The following is a 20183-nucleotide window of genomic DNA, read 5'->3' on the forward strand; positions in this document are numbered from 1 at the left end:
AACATCCCAAAGTCTGAGCACATGTATATACATTCACATAAAAGTGAAACGAAAATATATATATATATATCTGCAGGGTTTCAAAATAAATTAAATTTAAATAATTCTCTTGCGCCATTGCTGAAAGGAATGAAATTTGAATTTAACAAACATTTTCTATTCGTAAAAATTAAATTTAAATGAAATTTAATGCAAACAAATAAAGGATTAATTATTGCTGCGAACTAATATACAATATCATTTAAATTCTGAGAGCATATGTAAATCAAGTGCAAGCATCAAAATCCATGAATAAATATATAATTCCAAAAATTTATTTATCCTATTATTCACTTATGCATTTTTATAAGTTTTTTAGGATTAAATCTATCCTATTATTCATTTATGCATTTTTATAAATTTTTTAGGATTAATAAGCTATCCTCTTATTCACTTATGCATTTTTATAATTTTTTAGGATTAATAATCTATCCCATTATTCACTTATGCATTTTTATAAATTTTTTAAAGATTAATAAATTTTTGGAATTATATATTTATTCATGGATTTTGATACTTGCACAGCAATAATTAATCATTTCTTTGTTTGCATTAAATTTCATTTAAATTTAATTAACTTTAAATTTGCTTTTTACGAATAGAGAATGTTTGTTAAATTCAAATATATATGTACAGGATATGCTTTAAATTAGTATTATATAATTTTCAAACTTTTTTGCGGGAAAAATTTAAATAAATAAGAGCATAAATAAAACAATATATTTAATGCATATAATAATAAAAATAAATTATAAAACACGAATATAGATCAAATTGGAATAAAAAGGTAAGAAAGTTGCAGACATGGTGCAAAAAGCGTATGGGATTCGAACTCACGACTCCAAAAAGTGGACATCGTTACCATCAGCTTTACCACTAAGCTAGGATTATACGTAAGTCGCATGCATATTTTGGGTTATATACATCATCAAGTAAATCAATTCTTAAAACTTAAGTTTTTTGGTCCTATTTCACTTTGCTATTGTCTGAAAAATTCACCAGAGTTTGTTCTTCAGCTTTTAGTACATTTTTTGGAAAAATCATTATCTTTTAAAGTGGCGTTCCGATTGAAGTTAAACGGGCTGCTAAAAATATATTTCATGTGCTTACAAATATATGTTATCCAAAAAGATACATTTATAAAGGGAAATACAAATTTAACATACTCTTCAATGAACTGGAGTATTTAAAAGGCTATCAAATTTAATTTATAATTTATAATAAATAATATTTTTAGCAGCCCGTTTAACTTCAATCGGAACGCCACTTTAAAAGATAATGATTTTTCCAAAAAATGTACTAAAAGCTGAAGAACAAACTCTGGTGAATTTTTCAGACAATAGCAAAGTGAAATAGGACCAAAAAACTTAAGTTTTAAGAATTGATTTACTTGATGATGTATATAACCCAAAATATGCATGCGACTTACGTGTAATCCTAGCTTAGTGGTAAAGCTGATGGTAACGATGTCCACTTTTTGGAGTCGTGAGTTCGAATCCCATACGCTTTTTGCACCATGTCTGCAACTTTCTTACCTTTTTATTCCAATTTGATCTATATTCGTGTTTTATAATTTATTTCTATTATTATATGCATTAAATATATTGTTTTATTTATGCTCTTATTTATTTAAATTTTTCCCGCAAAAAAGTTTGAAAATTATATAATACTAATTTAAAGCATATCCTGTACATATATATTTGAATTTAACAAACATTCTCTATTCGTAAAAAGCAAATTTAAAGTTAATTAAATTTAAATGAAATTTAATGCAAACAAAGAAATGATTAATTATTGCTGTGCAGGTATCAAAATCCATGAATAAATATATAATTCCAAAAATCCTTAAAAAATTTATAAAAATGCATAAGTGAATAATGGGATAGATTATCAATCCTAAAAAATTATAAAAATGCATAAGTGAATAAGAGGTTAGCTTATTAATCCTAAAAAATTTATAAAAATGCATAAATGAATAATAGGATAGATTTAATCCTAAAAAACTTATAAAAATGCATAAGTGAATAATAGGATAAATAAATTTTTGGAATTATATATTTATTCATGGATTTTGATGCTTGCACTTGATTTACATATGCTCTCAGAATTTAAATGATATTGTATATTAGTTCGCAGCAATAATTAATCCTTTATTTGTTTGCATTAAATTTCATTTAAATTTAATTTTTACGAATAGAAAATGTTTGTTAAATTCAAATTTCATTCCTTTCAGCAATGGCGCAAGAGAATTATTTAAATTTAATTTATTTTGAAACCCTGCAGATATATATATATATTTTTTCGTTTCACTTTTATGTGAATGTATATACATGTGCTCAGACTTTGGGATGTTTACGACTCTAAACTTTCATTCCAATTAACATGAGACGGTATTAATGCCCTAAACATTTTTTTAACAAAAAATTACTATAATAATTGCTTTTAAATTCAGTCCTCTCCTGCAGAAGCGCAGGAATTAATTAATTAAATATTTCCATTTTCTTTACCTAATGTGTGTATATATAAAGAGAAAAATCTTATTTTTATAACTTCTTGTATAAAAAGAGATATGAATTAAAAATGTTTAAATTAAAAATAATATTTTATGGATTATGTATAAAATATAACTGCCCATAGTGCATTTTAAAACAAACGAGATTTCTAATAAATTATCCAGCTATGACCCTGAAGTCAGCGGTATACAAGCATAGCAAATTTTGCTTAAATATTGTGAACCTTTCCTTACAGTTGCTCTGTACTTTTAAAGTACCAACTATTTTTTAATCCCTTTAACTTTTTTATTTTATGTTATTTATTTGTTTACTTTTTCACCTACAGTACATTTTAGTTTTCATAATATATATATTATTTCATAATATTTAAGGCTTCTAGAAACACAAAAATTTTTTTTTAAATTTATTTCAGCTTCTATGGAATTCGTGATGTTCATAATATGCATTATAACCTTACTTATCTAAAATTCCATATCAAATCCAAAACAAACAATACTCGCTTAAGCGGAAAAGATTCAGATGTTCAGCGTCGTAACTCGCGAACTGCTTGCGCCAAAATATTACAGTGACACCTAGCGGCGCAAAATGAAAATATTTTACGCATACGCAGCAGTGGAAACGCTTGTACGGATGCCGTAGGCGTGTCTTCAATTGACGCAACGCGTTCGTACGCAGTAGTGGAAACGAGCCTTTATGCAGCCAGCTCGTTTGCCGGAACTCGAACCTCTGACCGAACTAGCAGTGTTCAACGGCTTTTACCGTTCGGCCCCTGGTGGGCGTGTGGAGAAAATTTGAAATCGAGAAAAGTCTTTTGAGTCCTAGGCTCGTTAATAATTTTTAAATTTTAGATCATAATTGTCGTCTACTTCTGAAACCACTTTTATTTTCAAGCTCATTTATATATTTGCCAGCTGTTACGGAGGAAAAGATCGTATGCAAATTAGATATTAATTAGAAAGAGGAATTAGAACAAAAAGCAGTTAGAAAATAAATAAACCACATTCATATTTTTTATGAAACATTTATTTAGTGATTTTTTTTTCCATTTAACATAGCATACATGACGATGTTGCCTGCAAGGCATATAGTGCAAACATGCAGTGCATCATGTCCTTCCATGTTTATTATGATTTGATTCCTTTTCTAACGTTTTTGACTTAAACAAGTGATAGTTAAAAGCAATCAATATTTCACATTTTTCAATATAAAAAGGGACTGAAATACGATTTTTTCTCCTTACATTATGTAAGCTTTTCTACAACTAAGCCTTTTACTATTAAAGCATGCAGTGGCAGATGAGATAATTCAGTATATAATCAGTGCCTAGCGTGTAGATCATTCACCTCATGACTGCTGAGAATTTGCCTGATCTTATATGCAATATATTGATTTGCCTCTACTGTGTCCAGAAATTATGATCTAACGTGATACTTAATTTAGTATTCGTATGTCTATCTGAAAAAATAATTTAATGTAATTCAAGCATGCCTTACTTTCGTATAATTACACTATTTGCCTCTTAAAAAGTTTTTAATATTATTAGTAAAAACATAAATCATTTCCTAACTACATCTCTTCTAAAAAGAAATGCTCTATTTTAATATGTTATGAAATTACACATCAAAGATCTTGTTTAATACATAAATATGTACAACTATCAATGAAAAAAATAATAAACATGGTTTCTTAATCAATGAAAAATAATTTTAATTTTATATTCACCTTTCTTAGTAGCATCGTAAACATCTCCTCTGCTAATTCTTTCTACCTGTGCGATAATTCGGGGCTTTGATTGAATTTTTTTATCGCTGTTGAAGAAGTCAACTGCAATTCTAAAAGCGAGTTCCTGTTCTCGGTCTTCGGTATCGAACAAACCACCTGCAGCAAAAAGAATAACTATATAAACAAAAATTAATTGTAAATCGTTCTTAATTTATAGAGATTAATATTTAATAAGATGCTGATGATAAGAACAATCCAATAGTTTCATAATTAAGACGTTTTAAAATAACGTGAAATTAATTATATTGAGCTTCAGGATGTTCTATAACATGTTGATTATATTTTGTTATGGGGATATCTGAAATATATTTTTCATTTCGTGTTATGAAAAGTTATTTAAATGTTTCATTAAAAAATTTAAATAACTCTTCTAATTGACATACATAGAAAATCTGATGTGTACACCACATGACTTCCTTGTACGGAATATTAAATTATACGCATTTTTTCTTGCATTTTATTTAAACTTATTAGATTGAATTAAACCTACTTCGCCGACAGCGCATAAACCACAATAGAATAAATGCATTCTTTAAAATTCACTTTGTTTACCATAGCGACATATATTTCATTCATATTATAACTCAGAATGCACAAAATGTATATCATTTAAAGAATTATATAATCGTTGCCACATGTTCTATTCAAATACTATAATAAAGCTAGAACTATGTATAAAAGAAATTAAGCAAACAAAACAAAAAAGAAACAGTTTTTCACAGACGATTGAGTATTTCTCATTTAATTAATTCAGTTCTCACTTCGCGAGAAGGCAAAAATACATAAAAACTCAAAATATCTATATTAAAAATTACGAAGTAAATTTCAAACGCTTATTTCCTCGAAAAAATTCCAGAAAGAATTAAGCATGTTTTAATTGGCAATAACAAATGAATGCGTTATCTTTGTTGTTGCGAAGCTAAGTTTCTCTAGATTGGCAACAAATCCACTAGTCTCCTGTTTCAAATGTAAACATCAATGGCCGCCATTAAAAAAGGCTTAGCGGCAATTAAACAGCTTTAAAATTGCTGATAATTCTAAAAATATTGCACACAGATTTACTATAGGCATAAAAACCTTAACCGAAAGATAAAAACAACATAATTCAATCATTTTTAAAGCAAAAAATGTACAATTTACAAACATATAAGAGTAAAGAAACTGAGATCACTGAGCCGGGTAAGAGTGGATATATATATAAATATATTTATATACGTTTGGTGCGGCCGATTGCAACCAAAATACGAGATGCACATCTACATGTTATAGCAGTTCTATATACAAAATTTCAACGTTCTTGAGGCTACTCGTTTTTGAGTTATGCGAAATACGTACGTACGTACGCACGTACGTACATACGTTCGTACAGACGCCACGAAAAATTCTCTTCAGAATTAATTTTAAAGCAGTTTTATAATTATTTTGAAGGAAAAGAGTATTTTATTCTGTCCTTACGTATAGATATGACGCAAAAACATCGTTAAATTGCATTCGATAGCGGTCAAAATGGATATTTTCGTTGAAATATGCTGCCTGAAACTTTTCGCGATTACAATACTTCCTTTTTACTTCGTACAAGGAAGTATGACAGATTTAAGTTTGATAAAAATCATATGCTTTAAGGCCAAGTGATTATAACTGAATACTGGTACTCAGCACGCTTTCAAATTCTGGCGAATGTTCTAACTGCGTGAGATATATTGTGCTTTTCTCCATTTATAACGTAATTACTTCCCTGCGAATGTCTTGCACCCTTTGATAAACTGCCTTGTGTGCTTTGCCATATTCAATAAACAAATGGCTAAATTAAGATTATATAAGACCTCCACCATTTTATATTATTTGCGCTATAGATGTTACTTTGACAATAAACTGCATCGAAAATTTGGGGTTAGAGTTGACTTAAGGGTACCCTTTGTGTTATGGCGAAGTTGTTGTTTCATTTATCGAAGTAGTTAAATGTTATGGAAACCCTATTATGACGTAATCGGTTGCATTATTCGGGTGAATTTTGAATTTTTTGTAAGGGCTTTTGTGGTGCGTGTTGGTTTGAAAGTCCTTTGCTTGTTTTATTGTTTAGTCGGTAGAATGGCTGAATGTAGTAAGATTAATTTGAATTTCTGTACGATTTGGAACGAAGGGGGAAAAGAGCATTTATTGACTGGGGTGGTAAATCAACGTTTACTTAGTAGCCATTTTCCAAGACAGTCCGGAACTACGGAGGATATTTTTTACCCTTATTTTTGTGAATTTATATGGTGACGATGATATACAGATTCAATTTCAGGTAATTTTAGGAAGTTTTTGGATGCTGTTAAGGAATTTTGTGTGCCACAGACTGAAGACCAAGAAATTTCTAAATAAGGGTAAGTGGAAATTTGCTTTGTGTAGTGCTTAAATGCATAAGAGTTTTTTCCTTTTTTGTGTTATTTCATTGTTTGGTTTAAAATGTAGTTTATTGAGATTATGTATTTTTTGTTTGCCTCTACTGTAGAACTGGATGCTCTTTTTACTTTTTAAGTGAAAATAGATCGATGTGTACATGAAAAAAGTGCAGGGAGTGCCCTATGCTAAGTTTGTGCAATTCTCTGATTTTTTTTAAGTGAAAATAGGTCGGCGTGTACATAGATAAAGTTTAGGAAGTGCTCAATGCAAGTTTGTACAATTCTGGGATGTTATTTTAAGTGAAAATAGGTCAGTGTGTACATAAATACCGAGTTTGTGCAATTCTTTGACTTTTTGTCTTTGTGTAGCGGCGATTTTTGGCTCTAAAATCGCCGCTACACAAAGCCAAAATAGCAAGTCAAAGAATTGTACAAACAGGGTATCCATGTATCGCCAGAAATCGCCAATTTTCGCCAAGGGCTACCCGTAAATATACTTTTACCAAATTTGGAAATGTATGATAGATGTTTAGTACACATGTTTTGTAGTGTACGGCAGTCGGTTTGTTCAGCTTCTGGTAGCTATTTCTGTCATGAATGTGTACACACTATGCATTTTTATTATGTTTTTAAATACTAAATCACAGCAGTTACAGTACTTACATTGTATTATGTATACGCTTTAAGTGCAGAAATGATATATAAGCTTAAAGTACAGTAATCAAACCTTTACTGAAATATCATGCAGGATGAAAGACAAGTTATATGTAAAGTGCGTAGACAGTTATAAGCAAGGGAGTCCAATATTAATATTTTTTGGAGAACGAGAGGAGTTTTTGGAACTATTTAGCGCGTAAAATGTAAAACTATTGAGTAAAGTTTCAAAAGCTTGGTTTAAATTACATTTACCAAACTACTACTTGGGTACTATGTAATGAGCAATTCGAAAAGTTAAAAGAAAAATATTTCAAATCTTAGATTTAATTTCTTTCTTTAGGTTCATCTGGAACATTTCAGTTCACTGTATTTAAAACTCATTGGCTGAATAATTTCTTAAAATACTTTATGTTATAAATAAAACGTGTTTGTAACTAAATTACGTCACACTGTTGGCGTAGCATTTTTTTTATTTACCAACAGCATTTTTTTTATCTCCGCCAAATATGTTGCCAAGTTTATGTAAACAAAACACGGCTGCCAATACTAAAAAAGTAATTTGCTTAACTGCTTTCTTGAATATAAGAACGTACTTTAAAACGAATTTTGTGATAAATTTTGTAAAATTTCATGGCAATGAGAGAAATTTTCTTTCGATTTAGTTATCTGGGTTTTCAACATTTCAAGAAATCTTCTAAAACCCTTTCAATAAATGATACATTAGGGGGGTGGGGGAATAGAGTAATGAACTGAAGCAAATCCTTGAAATTTTTTATCGAGTTTATTATAAATCTGACCACACTATTTTATATTTTTAATAGCATGAAAATTAGTTAATGTTTGGTAGAAGAATCAGTATGAAATTTTAATGTGACTTATATTCCTTGTATATATGTGTAGTATTTGACAGTACATAGCGAAAATCATTGAAACAATATCCAAAAACATGTAAACTATTAAATAAAATTTAATTTATATTTAAGATTAATTAAATAAATTATACAGAATTACCAACACAATTAAAACGCATAAAACTTTCCAGCTGCTTTTAATATCATTTAATAAAAAGAATAACAGGTAAACAAATTGAGAATATCATTCTCATAAGAATTTAAAATTAATTTTCCTGAAATCTATGATAAATTCTCATATTTATTTATCTTTATTAAGAGCACATATTAAATTCTCATATGTATTTATCTTTATTAAGAGCACATATTAAATTCTCATATGTATTTATCTTTATTAAGAGCACATATTAAATTCTCATATGTATTTATCTTTATTAAGAGCACATATTAAATTCTCATATGTATTTATCTTTATTAAGAGCACATATATTCCTTTATCACTTCCTTGTGATCCAATATGCTGCGCTTATAGCTAGTTTTCAAATTACGATAGTCCAAATAACGATGACTCGCTTTTACAACAACCAGTACCAAAGTCCTTTAATTAATATTTACCGGAGACATATTACATTACACACGTTGTTTATGTATGTGTAATGACTCATCCAAATAAGTAACAATTACTCATATGCTACATATATAAAGATATCGTTTATACAAGTCCGTGTTTTTAGCCCAGAAGGGCTATTAATTTAGTCTTGGCATTTTTCGTTGAAAACTTTAAAAGACTGTATCAATTTTCAAATTGTTGCCACCAAATATCATCGCCCTGTATTATATTTAAAGAAATTAGATAATGAAGAATCTGCATAAAGGTATATATGTATGTTTCTCGCACTGTGATAAAGCAACGGTACCTAGAGCCATCAAATTTTGTATAACGTAATCCTCCACCCGAATATGGTAAGCTGGAAGCTTAAATTTTGAATTTGTTTTATTATATGTTTCATATTTTGTAAACCTTTAACGAATTTTTCATTAACAAACTCAACGATTTCAGCGCGAGCAATACAATTAAAAAAAAATAAAAAAATTATCTACAACACGCGAGACTGTGTATCGTAAATTGTAAAGATATGCTGTTTTGAAATTATTTTGTGGTATTTCTGTTGAATTGAATTTTATGGTTTATGTGCGAAGAACGTGATATTTAATAAATAAAGGTAACACACAAAACGTTAAGAAATGCCCCTTTGGGTGTAATATAAAATCTGAAAATTTTAAGATTTTTTCATTATTATTAATTTAAAGGAAGAGTATGTTTTAGTTTTATAAAATCTTAATTTATAAAAATAATATCAAAGACATCAAGAATCAAATAAGTCGCCGATTTGCGCCAGAATCGATTTACGATGGAATCTTTGGAATAGTACTCATCGTAAGTCGACTACTACCTGTATACATATACTAGCAATGAAACCAATTATCATACGCTAGACAAAATCGGCTTAAGCATTATGGTTCATTAATTTTTTTAAACAAAGATTCAAATTACTTTCATTTTCTTTATTTATTAGCCAGTCCAAAAAATGGTCAGTTTTACCTGTACCAACAAGTATATCTTAGTATGAGGAATATTTTAATAACTTTAAAGAACCAACATCAAATGAGTTAAAAAGAACGGAGCTCTATACCTGACTCTAAAATACAACAAAGAAAAAAAAAGAAAAAAAAAAAACCGTCGAGTTGACTATACTTTCAGAAAAAACTTAAATATACATTAAATTAATTTAATATTTAATATTTTGAAATTTGCAGTTTAATATTTTGAAAATGGTAGTTATTAAGGAAAACGTTAGTAAGGTGACAAGAAAGTAATAAAAAAAAAGGCCAAGCCGAATACTTAATTTAATATTTATTATCGAATTCGCGACTTTCATTCTCTACATACCGAAATCTGAACATTGCTAGAAAAATGTTGCGATGGTTGTACTAAATTTATAAAACTATTGTTCAAAATTTAGAATAGGGGTCAAGGATTATGGCACAGCACACAAGGCCTATCTGCTAAGGATAGAAATACAGTCGTGGAAAACTTTTCCGAGCGAAAGTGGCTCGCATTCATGTAACAGAGATGCAAGTATAAGTGGAGCGAGACACCGGAAATTTACCATTATAGGACAGTCGTACTAGTTGTTAAGCTCCGCAACAGTTTTGATGGATAACACTCCGGGGAGAACAGTCCGAAGGTCACCTACCCCTCTTGTCTTACGACATTACCAGCTGAGCCAGTCAACCGGTGTTGTGATTAGTCGCGTATTGGTAGGTCGGGTTTAAATATCGTAGACGGCTTGGGTGTTTGTAAGCGTATTATGTCTGTGAGACAAGGAGGCACTAAATACACGGTGAGCCGAAGGTTCTGTTGAAAGGTTGTTGGTAGAGGAGGCTTTGTGGAAAACCCTCGGATTGCCCTTGGTGCGGAACTGCACAGCTGAGCCAGTCAACCGGTGTTGTGATTAGTCGAAAATCGGTAGGTCTGGTTCAAATCTCGTAGACGGCTTGGGTGTTTGTAAGCGTATAATGTCTGTGAGACAAGGAGGCACTAAATACACGGTGAGACGAAGGTCCTCTTGAAAAGTTGTTGGTAGAGAAGGCCAGGTGTAAAACCCTCGGATTGCCCTTGCTGCGGAACTGCACAGTTAATTCGTTCGAACTGTACTTTCAACAATGAATTTCTGGTGTCCCTCCCACTTGTACTACCAAACCACTAGTGAAGACTACCACCAAACCACTGGTGGTCCACCAGTGCCAACTTTTCTATACCACCAAACCACTGGTGAAGACTTTCCGCTCACAGTGTACTTTGGATTCCTCCGTGCCGCACAGACAGTATGCACTTACGAACATCCATGCTTTCTCCGGTATTCGATCCCGAACTCATCATTAACCTCTATAACGATCAACGTGGGTTTTCAATTACACATAAAAAAAATTACAGAAATGCCATGCAGCCAGAGTTTCAGCTGGGCTTTGAATCCGGGTTTAACTACTAGCATTCAGTGATTTTATCTCTCAGCCACTAGCAGGACATTAATGAATCTTAACCACATTTAATGTTATCAGCACTGTGAAGCAAATTAGCATGTTTCTTTTCTCAGTTCCTTGCATTAGAAACTATACAAATAGATTAAAAATTATTGTATAAAAGTCTGTTAATTAAATTTCTGTTTGAAAGCATAAACTGTTAAATAAAATACATCGCTTTCAGAGTTTTTAACTTCTCATTCCCGCAGTTTATAAAATAATTCAAGTTATAAAACATATTCTAAAATAGCCACGTATTTATAATACAACCCAATTCGTGTCCTTACATTTGCTGTATTAACAAGTTTTAAAGCATTTTCTTCCAGTTTATGATCTTAAGAACTATCGCAACTATTCCAATAACTGAAATTAAATCAAACCTTTTCAATTCATTTTTTATTGCTAACAAAACTTCTTTTTCGTTTACAGCAAAATGTTTACAAGTTATTTAAGTAAACTCACCCAGAATGTAGCAGCCTTAAAGGTAATGCTTTCAACGGATCTGTGTTTCTGTTGTAAAGGTCAACTTCTGTCATTTTTTAATTAAATCCAAAACACAGATTAAACATTTCCAGATTCCCTTTTATCTCTTCTACACACTCTATTTTAAAAGCTTTTTACTTAAAACTTTTTCCTATGTCAGGTATTATAATTTATGCTATAAAACGTTTAAACTCTTACCAAATTTCGAAAGAAGTATAAGTGCGAAATTTACTACAAACAAGCGTAGCTTTAGTAACCAAATGGTTAGTACTGAAAACGAAATTCTTAAAAACTAAGCAAAAAGAAAAAACTTTCCGAGCAGACTATGAGAATTAACGACTTTAATTTTTATGGGCGAAATCTCTTGTATTTTATCTAAATATATAAAAGAAAGAAATACAGATACATCTATCATCTTGTTTTACCACTAGAGCTCAAACTTACTTCATGATTTATGTGAACTTTCTAATTTAATCGTTTCTTTGATGTCGAAACTGGTAAATAATAGCACAAAATTTTTACACAGATCGTCAATTTTAATTTCATAGCTTCAATTCCACTTAGAAAAGGGAAGAAATTTTGGTCTTATTTAAAAGAGCTAGAAAGACACATTAACTTCCCATATTTTATCTACTGGCAAAAGCGCTTTATTCAAATAAACAAATCTATTAAAATCTTCCTTTTTATATCTCTTCAGACTGTATTTCTCCATCTTTCAAATCTGGGTTTATTCTGGAAAATTTTAAATAAAGATACGAAAAAGAATTAATTTGTCAGATTTGTATTTCTTTCTCCAGAACTTAGAAAAGCACTTTAAAAAGATAATTATAGTGTGTTAATCGCTTTTACAAATTCAATCAACTTTGAGTAGTTTAACAAATTTATTCAAGCTCAATAAGTTTTGTAGTTTAACAAATTGTGTTGATGAGTCTTTTAGAGAATGATGAACCTTTTTTGTTTCTTCCTTTTTCAGAGATTTCCACCTTTTTATATCCTCTTATTTGCCGCCCAGACGGTATAGTGGTTAGGGAAGCCTGACTGCGATGCCGAAGGGCTTGGGTTCGAATCTCGGGAAAGGCAAGTTTGTAACTGTCCGTCTCTTCATAGGAGGCGATGGAGGCCCACGTGTTAGGTGCCTCCATAATAAGGAGACCACCACATCTAGCCTTGTATAAAATTAATGGACTCTGTTACACTGTAACTGTTCACGATCTGCCATTGGAAAAGATATCCTCTTATTTTTATTTATAGTTTTCGTATTCAGGGGGTGCTCAACACTGTTTTTCCCTAATATTTTAATATTTTTATGTATATTTTTTAAGATTTTCAACAAAGTAAGGATTTACAAAACACATTTTATCTTCCGATTCTATGCCCATATTTTCTAGAAGAATAAAAGGACTTTCTTCATTAATAACTTGCCAAAACTTGTACAAAGAAAGGAGATTTAGAGAATACTTATAAAAAAGTTATACCTTGTCAAATATCAAGTATTCTCATTCGCTTTCACATCCACTCTTCATTTTAATACGAAGTAAATTGCATACCTTTTTTTCTCGTAAGATAGGAGTAAGGAGTAAGCTAGCATTAGCCAAAAATAGAACCACCTGAATACTAAAAAAAATCCGTCCATTCTGGAGAAAAAAAATTAAAACGGTTTATGGAATTTGTGCCAAAATCTCGGCGGCGAGATTAGAAAAGTGTACAGTTTATACACGGCAAAGCACAGTTTTTTATCTTAGAACTAGTTTTACTATTTCACTTTTCATAAAAAGAGTGGCAATGAAATATTTTATAGTTTCTTATTAACTGAAATAAATGGTCGAAAACTTTTAAATCTTATTTGATAATTTTCCTTAGAATATTCCTCTTTATATGTGCAAGTGTAGTCGTGAGGTCTTTCCTTCTGTTGATTCCGGAAAAGCTTGAATCTTATGCCATTAAGAATGCATGTTAGTTAAGTGATCAGTACCAGTTGTAATGGGGTAAATGTACCAGTTTTTTGTACTGGGATATGTGCAGAGGCTTTTCGAGGTTTTAAGTGTGGCTATCATTTACACTTAGAAACACATTTTTAGCGTGATAGCAGAACAATATGTGATTGCGTAGTATTTTGTCTAATAAAATGTAATGGTACGGAGAATATCGTGAAAGAAAAAAAAAATGTTGAGCTAGAAGTAGCAAGAGGTACATTATTTCAAGCAAATAAATCAACACGAAATTTCCTTTTCGAAAATATATAATTCTTCTTTTACTTCCAATACTACGGCGTTATCCACACGTTGTGTGTGTTGCATCAAATGGTTGCAAAACTTTAGCTATTTTGCCAAACAATCAGAAATTATGTATGTTATAATCTCACGTAATTTTCATTTAAAAATTATTTTCGCTTTATCTGATTACTCAAAAAGTAAAATTCTGAGAGATTCAATTTGTTTAATAAAATATCATGTACAACAAGTCGTTCAACATTAAATTTAAAAAATTTAAATCGAATTTTTAAACCCTCCCATCACTGTCCTTTATTGCTATCCGCTATTTTAAACTCCGTAGTTTATCAGAGAATAATTTAAAAACGGATGAAAATGTTTCGATCATAGTGACAAAGAACATGAGTGTCTTGTTGAAAGCCTATAAAAAATGTAAATAGTTTTAAAAAAAATCTAGAAAGCTGCTTAAACAATGTATTTTTTATCATGTTTGTTTAAAAGAGGATGAAGAGTTTATATTTAACTCTTTAAAACTTCAAACTTTAAAACAGTTACATTTTTGTAATTTAAATTTTAAAGTCCCATAAACGAATACGATATTATGTACCGCTATAAAATCGCGAAAATAATTTTTTACATGAAATGCTGAGAAAAATATATATAAATTTATGAAATGAATAAAAAATTAAATTGGCAACGTGAATTCATCGAAATGAAATGAATTATAAATGCAAATATGTCTAAACAAAGAAGAAATCACATATAGCATTTATAAAATGGCAAAAAATTTCTGTAGTAAGCTTATTTACTTTGCAAGTAATTCTTTGAAACAAGGGAAGTAATAATGGTTAATAAACAAAGAAAATCAGCTTTAGAAATATCTATAAATGCAAACCATCATAAACTGGATATGTTTACCAAGTAAAGCCCAAAGAAGAACCGATGCTTCTCTACCTATTTCGTATTGTGATATATTTTTTAAATATAGAAAATCTCTATTTACAAATTTTTCTCATATTATTGCTAAAACATCTTAGGTTACAGTCAAATTTTCATATGACTTTCATTTAAAAATATTTTTTCCTCTCTATCTGATGGTGCAAACAGCAAAGTGCAGAGGTTTCAGTCTAAGATTTGTCTATAAACAGTGTATATTCACAAATTGAGTTCGTTAGCTCATCAGAACGTGGATTAAACATCGACGGAAAACTTTTGACCATCGCGACAAACACCATGAGTGAACTAAATGAAAGCTATAATAAAAAAGAATACTATTTCCAAGTACGTTTTAAATAAACATCATACATCTACATAAAATCTCTAAATATGATATTCGAAGTTACTCATTCTTGCCATGACAGAATTACACATAAAATTATTCAAATTCAGCATTAAGTACGATTTGAATCAGAGCTGGCAAATAAAACCCTAAAGCCAATATTCATAGGTTTAGTTTTCCACCAATTCATTTGATTTTGACGTATTGATCAATTTGTCCTTTTCTAGGATTTCCCCCATATCAAATTACGTCATACAAAATTTATAACAGGAAAATGGTGTATGACTTTTAATTTGTGCAATTTTCGCTCAAAATTATTTGTTTGAAAATAGTTTCTCCTTTAAAATGAAGCAGTAGCCAAATTGTAAATTTTCAGTTGCCATGATTTGTTTTGTGTATGGGGGCTAAACTGAAGCAAAATGGAAATTCAGCTTCCCTTTATCTGCCTTAGTATTCTTAATGTGATGCATATTAATTACAGTTCACCATTTGTGACGTTGTCTAATAACTCCGAAACTTCGCTGTCCGATTTGATAATTTGGGCTGAATATCTACCCAAATATATATGCCAAAAGTTTTACTTATCATCAGCAAAGACAAAGAAGTTTTAAATTTGACAACAGCTAAGCCACTTTCTCTAATGGATGAAATTGACTACTTAAGTACAGAGCTTTGCATGTGATGAAAAATTAATGGTTTACTATATATAGCAAAGAAGTTAAGAGTTATATGTCTTAAAAGGGACGTTTTGATAGATGAATTCAAAAGGATAACCTGCTTGAATTCGCTTTGCAAAATAAATATCGGGACAATTGTAAAACCAGTTAAAAGACGAACTAAACTGAAAGTGAAACATTGTCGTTCAAAATGTTTCGCCATTCCATCGCTAATGACCGAAGGCATGAGGAAAAAAAAATTATTTAGATTATCTTTATATTTTCCGTATTTTCATTGCTATTGTTTGGCTTTCAACTAAATTTTAGCTTGGTACACCTAATAGTAAAATGCATTCATTCATTTGCTTCATTCACTGCACATTTTTAAAACTTAAGAAGTATTTAGAAGGGTATTTTAAATCAGAAACTTCCTTAGTGGGAAAAATATCACACAAAGCAGATGGGATTCTTGTAGTAACAGGCAAAGGATTCATTAAAAACAAGCTATTTAAAAATACTCCACTTTAGACATTTGGGCAAGTCTCTATGACTATACCTCAATTATCTCTTATTTTATATTAGAATTTTCTTATTGTGTAATTAATAGACTGTGCAAGAAGCAAAACATGCCACGAAATCCTTTAAACCAGCGCTGCTTTAACTGTGGATCGGAACCCCCAGGGGGTCGCGGGAGCTGCAGCAAGGGGTCGCCAAAATATTTAGCAGTTTTGATATCTCTTTAACTTATCATAATAATTTTACAGTTACCAAATATTTTTACATACTGTATCTGAAAATAGATAAAAATAAGACAGACAAAGAAAAACGGAAAACATTTCGACGCATTCTTTTTATAATAGAAACGTTCATTTTACTTGCTTTGCACGTGAGGCTGTCATTTCGTCTGTTACTTATTTAAAATTTTCATATTGTTTTATGTCTTAAAATTAGAAATTAAAGTTAATGCTAGAAAACTTAAGCTAGAAAATCTGTTCCTGTAAAATGAAGGATGAGTAAGCCTTTTCCACTAATTCGGATCTTCAGAATGGTAGCAGAATAATGATTGCCTTGCTGAATAGTTCAGGATATTTTTCTTTCAGGCCACCCCAGAATAAATAAGGGATTTTTTTTCAAATTGGAACTTAACTGACAACATCTTTTTATCTTTTCTCTGTTCAATCTATCTACCAGTGTCCACCATCACATATTTTTATTCAGGTACCCCCTGAGACCATGTCATGTAGGTAAGCATGTAGAGATATTACGTATTTTTTTAGACTAATACGCGTCTAGCGTGCTGACCACTACACCACGAAGGCATGGTAACAAGGCGGGAGAAATATCTTATAAGCATACTGCAGGTTCACAGACGCTACTGTAAACAAAGATAACATTCACTTCCACAACTATTCGAAATAAGCGAAAGTGTCAATAGTTTATATGGCATAAATTTACATAAGGGACCATCACAAGACATCGGAAACGAACTTGAATGCATATGACATATATACGAAGTCCCAAAATTGAAATTGTATTATTTGAAACAAACGGAATCATGACACAAAATTCAAAAATGAGGCTGAATTAGTACTTGATTTTAAAGAACAGATGTAAAATCTAGATTTTAAGAAGAGAGGGATGCTGGATTTCGTTGGTTTAGTTTTAATTTTATTAATTGCGTTAAATCACTTGACAGCTATCTGCTTAAGTGGGGGGGGATATCTTCGCGGAGAACTTTCTAAGAAAACCTGGCTCGTATACACGTTACACGTGGGGGGAACACTAAGTGTAATAAACCACTCCGTATTAACTTGTTTAAAAGGCTTTGATCTCGTAATTTCCTTACTGATCCTAATGAATGCAGGTTTATAAGAACAAACTTATATAACTGTAAAAATTGTTAGAAAATACTTTGTTGCTGCTGATCGATGGTTTCGTTAAGCCATCGATCCCGTCCTTAAAATGTATTCCGTGTCTACGAATTAATCTTCTCACATTGTCAATCTGAATATTAGCAGCAGGTGAAACTGTGTGCAATTCAACTTTTTTGCCGTCTTTAAAATACCCTAAGTAGAGTTTTCAGTGCTACATTTATTTTCTATAGTTACTTATTTCTCAAACCTGGTCGCATAACTCAATAAGATTCTGTTTTCAAGGATGAAACGTGTCTCGTCATAAAATCATCTAAGCAAATATTTGTAGGCGTTTTATCTTCCAAAAGCAAACCTAAATGTACATGCGCATGTATTTCTAGTTGCCAGGTGGGCCACAAAATTTGCATTCTCACTTGCATCAAAGCAAAACGAAAACACTATCATACTGTAATACTATGATTATTACCTAAACCCTGAAATGTAAAGCAAATCTATCTAACTTAAAAGTTTTCAAATAAATAAATTTTCTGTCAAAATGCTAAAAGCCAAATAGTTGTTCATATACACAGTTTTTATTCATTAAAAAAATTACAGTACTTAGTTTTCTTCTAGCTTATCAACAGGACGTACTGTTAAGTTTTTAACCATATATTAGTCCTCCGCTTCTCTTCTTGCCTTTCCATCACATAATGTTACTATTTTCAGATAACATTCACAATAGTTTGACTCGATTTCAGCATTTATAACGAGTATTATACTTTATTTATATACACTTCCGTAATCTGTAGTTCTAAATTTAGAGAAAGAAATTCAGTTTGTATTTTTGTAAAATACATACGTAATACTTTTAGTATTAAAAAGCAATAATTTCCATTTTTCTTGTTCCGAAGCTTCGAAATTAAAAATTAAACCCAACAGCGGCCGATTGGATAAATATGCTGAACAGTGCTTCAGATCCCAGCAAAAGGAATTCCTGCGTGGGATATTTTGTAGTTTTCTCCATGCGTAACGTTAATACTAACAAGTTTCCTTTAGAAAGCCTTCCACGAAAGCATCCTTCAATTAAGCAGATATTCCTCATTTCCTTTGCCCTAATTTATTAAATCTAAATCCAATCAAAAATAGAAGGATCCCAATTTATTATTTTAATTAACTACAGTTCGTTAACTCGAAACTCGGCATACTTAAAATGTCATAAATCTTTTAAACTATATTTTGTTCACTACTTGTGCGATTTTCGGAAAATTTTATGTTTGCCGCGTTTCAAATTATCTCATTATTTAGTATAACTCACAGACCCATAAAATAGCCTTATTTTAAGAGCGGAGACCTTCAAACAGTGAATTTTATGTAATTTTTATTAATACTTAAGTAAGAATAGTCACGTAAAACTTTTATAAACGTATGATAGCACATTCTTCGTCATACTAGAGGTGATAAAATGGTATACTTACCGAGATGTATAACCCTTGGCAGAGCTGCGGCGTTGAGAACCAAGAACAAGATAACACAAATTGTGCGGTTCACGGGCAACAGACAAGAGCTTTTCATCTTGCACATTTCTTCCAGCACCTAAGATGGGCACCTCTTACGATTAGAGGCGCCATTCGCCAAGTGCGGGACATTGAAACGTGTCTGCTGACGTGTCCTTACTCTTGCCAAAACCCACAAAACACTAATGGTGGAATAAGATGGAGAGGAGGGCATTTGGATATTCTGCTTTCTACTCGTACACATGGGGCTACATGCGCCTTCAATAGCTGCTAAAGAAACTGGAAGAGAGGGGGAAGACACGAGATGTTTATTTTTGAGATCGGCAGGGATAAAATGGCGGAATTAAAAAATTAAAGAGATGCATTCGGTGTTACAAACAAGAATTTAACAAAAATGTAATAGCTACTGTTGAGGTATAATTAGTTAATGATTATATACGTAGATCTGTTGAAATGTAACTTCATTAATAAATAATGTTTGTCTTCCATACAAAAATTAATGTAATCCATGTTTAATTAAATTATTATAATATGACAGTTGTGATTAAGTAAATATGTCAACATCACTTAAAAACTTCCATTTTCGGCATAGGTTTTTCACTATATTTCTTTAATATTTGGCATTAACCGTCAGTAATGCTAAAGAATATCGAGGTGAAATGACACAGAGTTGTTGATAAGAAACACGTTTATGAGGAGTTTCGGTATCTTATAAAATCGCATGGTACTTTATAAAATGTTTAATGCTTAATAATTATAAAATGGTTATAATTATATGGTAATTTATAAAATAAGATTGTAAAAAAGATATTGTATTGCATTATTTTTTATGAAAACTCTACCAATTATAATTTTCGATGAAATTGTGAGAAATCATA

General features: G+C 30.7%; 1 protein-coding gene across 3 annotated transcripts in view; it reads right to left on the minus strand.

Annotated features, from left to right (window-relative positions):
* Positions 1–19529, minus strand: part of LOC118187949 (glutamate receptor ionotropic, kainate 2-like) — a 100351-nt gene extending 80822 nt beyond the window's left edge. For 2 of the 3 annotated variants that reach the window (XM_035358254.2, XM_085815182.1), the window contains exons 1-2: positions 19267–19529; positions 4275–4430 (exon numbers count right to left, since the gene is read on the minus strand). In XM_035358254.2, coding sequence (XP_035214145.1) covers positions 4275–4430; positions 19267–19372 — 262 coding nt within the window. In that variant the 5' untranslated portion in view covers positions 19373–19529. The remainder of the gene's footprint in view (positions 1–4274; positions 4431–19266) is intronic. The other variant, XM_035358253.2, reaches the window with a different exon arrangement.
* Positions 19530–20183: the final 654 nt, after the last annotated feature.

Source organism: Stegodyphus dumicola, chromosome 1 (genome assembly GCF_044657685.1).
Source record: "Stegodyphus dumicola isolate Sdum_Otavi_A_Nest chromosome 1, ASM4465768v1".
Classification (NCBI taxonomy): Eukaryota; Metazoa; Arthropoda; class Arachnida; order Araneae; family Eresidae; genus Stegodyphus; species Stegodyphus dumicola.